The sequence below is a fragment of the Helobdella robusta genome, assembly GCF_000326865.2.
Source record: "Helobdella robusta unplaced genomic scaffold HELROscaffold_2, whole genome shotgun sequence".
NCBI classification, from domain to species: domain Eukaryota; kingdom Metazoa; phylum Annelida; class Clitellata; order Rhynchobdellida; family Glossiphoniidae; genus Helobdella; species Helobdella robusta.
Genome location: NW_008704083.1, coordinates 7,196,275 through 7,200,424, shown reverse-complemented (window position 1 = coordinate 7,200,424; position 4,150 = coordinate 7,196,275). Strand labels below are relative to the sequence as shown.

At 30.0% G+C, this 4,150-nt stretch overlaps 1 protein-coding gene across 1 annotated transcript; it reads left to right on the top strand.

Annotated features, from left to right (window-relative positions):
• Nucleotides 1-689: 689 nt before the first annotated feature.
• On the top strand, nucleotides 690-3,803 carry HELRODRAFT_188363 (hypothetical protein; the record flags this gene model as incomplete). Its single annotated transcript, XM_009017575.1, has 2 exons — nucleotides 690-754; nucleotides 2,091-3,803. Exons 1-2 carry the CDS (start codon nucleotides 752-754, stop codon nucleotides 3,801-3,803), a joined length of 1,716 nt encoding a protein of 571 aa, XP_009015823.1. The 5' UTR covers nucleotides 690-751.
• Nucleotides 3,804-4,150: the final 347 nt, after the last annotated feature.

Sequence of the window (4,150 nt, the reverse complement as noted above, 5' to 3'; positions counted from 1 at the left end):
CATTGGTGGATGCTGAGTAGATAGTTTCTCGACTCGTCGGTTCTTGTTCGTTCGTTATAACATTCGTAGATAATTAGAATAATAAGATTGGTCTATGTTTATCAGTACATTGAATTATTAAATATTTTCTCGTAGTATTTGCTTATTTTCTGTTTCAATTAAAATAACTATCAGACTATGTAGTTTTGATTTAATTTGTTTAATTAAGAAGAGTAACCGAGTGACCGTTCCAACAAACAACTAGGTTAGTTTTCTACATTTCTACATTTCTACTAAAATTCAGCGAAAACACTCGATCACACGCGAATGTTTTAATTAAAGAGACTGCAGCCTCTAGGGTCCTGCCACTTGAAAATTCATTTAAATGCAACTTAATTTGCTATTTTACTTGATTGTTTTTCGCAGTTTCCAGCGTCCGCGTGTATACCGCTATAATATTAACGTTGAAATTGAAACTAGGACGAGTATTGTATGCTGATGGTGGGTGATACTTACCCCTTCCTTTTCTACCTCTTCCTTTCCTGCCTAAACTATACTTTTAATTTAAAGGTAGATGATACAATTCGCAAAGCTCGTTTTTTTTAATTACTACTTTAAATAAGACAAACCGGGTAATTACTTTCAATTTTAATTTATTACTGTTCTTTGCATTGAATTTTTTACTAGTATTTTTATTAACTTTTTTTGCTGGAAGTCTTTTTCAAAAGCCGTAAGCGAAAATAAAAATAATAGTTAATAACGCTCATTAAAAATGGTGATAAAAGTTTATTTTGTTTTCAATTCTTTAAAAGTTTTTTAACTCTATTTATTCAAACTTTATTAAATTAGTCGTATTACTATTATTATTTAATTATTATTATTATTAAATATTAGGTTGTGCATTAAGAATTTTAAAAAAAATTAAGATTTTTATTTATAAGCTTTTTAAATAGTTAAAAATCTAGCTAGTGAGTGAATAAATCAGGGTTTCGATTTAGTTAGGTATCCACACCCTGATCCTCTAAAACCTAAGTATTTAAATTAAATTATATTAATTTTATAATCGTTATTCAAATTTTTTTCTAGTCTAAGACAAGTGTTATAAATAGAAAAATTAAAAGTACTATAAATCAAAATTTTTTATGATGTAAATTTATATATAATATAGAATGGTTTTTAATATAATTTTAACAATTGGGTCTTAATTTTAAATTTAATTAACCAATAATTTGTTGATAATTCTTAACAACATTATAAAAAGTTTTCTCTGAGCAAATTTTATCAATAATATTACCACACATTATTATTTACTTGAATGTTGAACTTTCTTTCATTACTAGAGATTTTAAAAATCTTTTATTTGTAATAATATTTTATGGAATTTGAAGACAGTTAGCTATTAATAAATAATTATCTTTGATATGCCTCTCTTGCTTGTATTTATGATTTTTATTTACACAAATTAAATAAATAATGAAACCTGCATTTACTTATTTGCAAGCATTTCTATGCCTCTAATTTTATTTTATTAATGAATCTTATAGTAAAAGTGAATTGTTGAAATAGCGAAAAATGTCACTAAATTTGAAATAATTTTTGATGTTTAATTGTTTTAATTTTGACTAGTGTTTTTAAAGAAGCAAGTGTTTTATATCAAATGTGAACTTAGCAACAACCGACTTGTTTTTATTCTCATCCTAATCTGTTTGGCTTAGCTGCTGCTAATAATTCTACATTAAATTAAATAGAATGTAATCTTTGTACTTATTATAATTAGTTTAAAAAGCTCATTCAATTAGTAGACACTTGAGCTTTATAACTTTATTATTATTTCATAAATATTTCAAATTTATGGAACTGTGGTGAAGAATTTTATCAAAAAGTTTTAGTTTTTTCTGTGCAAGTTTATCAAATACCAAAAAATATTTCAAAGTTCAATACAATTAAATTAAATTCAGTAAGTGAATTTTATAAGATGGTTTCTACTCTATGCTGTTGTTAGATCATAGCAAATATTTTGTTTTGTATAATTATTTTCAAATTATTGTTTTATTACATTCACATCATAGTGACATTCAATAATTAATTTAACTTTTTCTTTTTACTTGCAGGCTAGAATCAAAAAGTATTGGAAAATGGAAACAACAAATGTTAACGAAAAATCAATTGTACAGATAATGCATGCAATAAAAAACTTTATAAGAAATTATAAAACACATCATTCAAAGCTTGAAAAAAATGAAAGTATTTTTTCTGAAGACAGCTTTGTAGAGATGGACAGTGGTGGAGTTCAATTGTTTGATGATGATGCACTGTCCCTCACAGAGTCATCAAAAGTTTGCAATTGTAACAAATCAGTTGAAAAAAATTCTGGCTTTCAAAGTTTACCATTTGAATGCAAGTTTAAAGTATTTTCCTACCTGAACCCTGTTGATCGGGCCTCATGTGAAAGAGTTTGCACAGATTGGAGGGAAGTCATCACAAGTAGAACACTTTGGAGTGAAGTTCACTTTTCATCATTATTCACAACTTCGTTATTAGAAAACAAATCAAGAGCACACTCCGATGCAGAATTAATGACACATTCAGATAATGAATCTTCAGAAGGTTCAGTTTTGCAAAAATTGAACTTTGAGCGAAAAAAAATGGAGTTAGAATTTAATTATGAAGTTTACAAATCGAGGATTGTCTCATTCGTAAATTATTTGAAAGTTTTAAAGCCATGTTTGAAGGCATTAAGTTTTTCTTTTGACATTGGTGATTCAAAAGATAATTGGGGAAACTTAATAAAAGGATTAATTGATTTTTCTGAGGTGAAAAATTTAAGAAAAGCTTCATTAAATTGGAAAGAGACACCTGCAAAACCGTTTATTTTGCAAGATGGCAGTAACACTTGGTCAAACAGCAATTATTCTGATCTCATTTACAAGCATAGACGTCGTCAGAGGTCATTCATTTCGTTTTTTGATCACTTCACATCAAAAGTTTCAAATTTAGAATACCTGTCGATGCCTTTTGACTGGTCTGTTTCTTCTGTGTCGTCTCTGTGCAAATTGGGACATTCCCTTAAAGAACTTGTCTTAGAAGAGTACTTTGTACCTCAACAGTGTGTCCAAAATCTGCTAAATCAATTATTATCAAGTTTAATCAATTTAGAAAAACTCACTCTCAGTCTAGTCCTGGGAAGTGGTCCTGGTGTGATATTCTATGAACTAAGTTCCCAGTCTTTGAAATATCTTGACATTTCTAGGTGCCAAGGTTTATCTCTAATCAAAGTAAACATGCCTAATTTGGAGGAGTTATATATGAACAATCAATTCTTCCACTGTCAATCGCATACAGGCTCAGAAGGCAACTTATTTACTGAACAAAGACGCGTGCAGCCACTTACTAAGTCGTTATCTTCAGCACCGTCGTCGTCAACAAGTGCAGCACCACCAAGACCACCTCTGAGATCTCATTCATCATCACCAACACTGCCTCCACTATCGTCATCACTACCAGACGGCATGGAGTCGCCGTGTTTGTTCTCATTCCCTGCCCTCCAGTCATCTCAGACATCCTCACCTACGAGGCGTCGTCACAGCGACCAACCACAATTGTTGCCGTTGTCAACATCATCGTCGTCGTCGTCATCATCAACTCCCTGTTTGTATAAAGTGCTGTTGAAAGGTGCTCCAAATTTGAAAAAGCTGAACACTTATTTAATGAAGTATAATGAAGATGATTATGAAGATGGTACCTCCCATTGTTACAACAGCAGTTTGAACTCAGTCCTTCAAGAAACCTGTACTTGCCTTCTGCATTCTAAGCCTATATGTTGATCTGATACAAAAACTAACTATTTTTGTTCTCATAAGCGTTTTTCAATGCAAATTAAAACATTTTTTACGTTTATAATAATGTAATTTCAATGTATTTTATAAAGGCATTACAACTCAGAAAATTTAGTTTACTTGTATTTAGGTACAAAACGTGTACGCGCATACATGTATGTGTTAGGTATGTACATGCAGCTAGCATGTGTATGCGCAAATATGCACACACACGTTTGTATATATATATATATAAACAAAAAGCATTTTTAATGTCAGTCTTTTTTACCTATGTGTGGTATGCCGTGTGATGTTAAATTGAGAAAATTTCAGCTTTTTAAAGATGCAATTTAGTT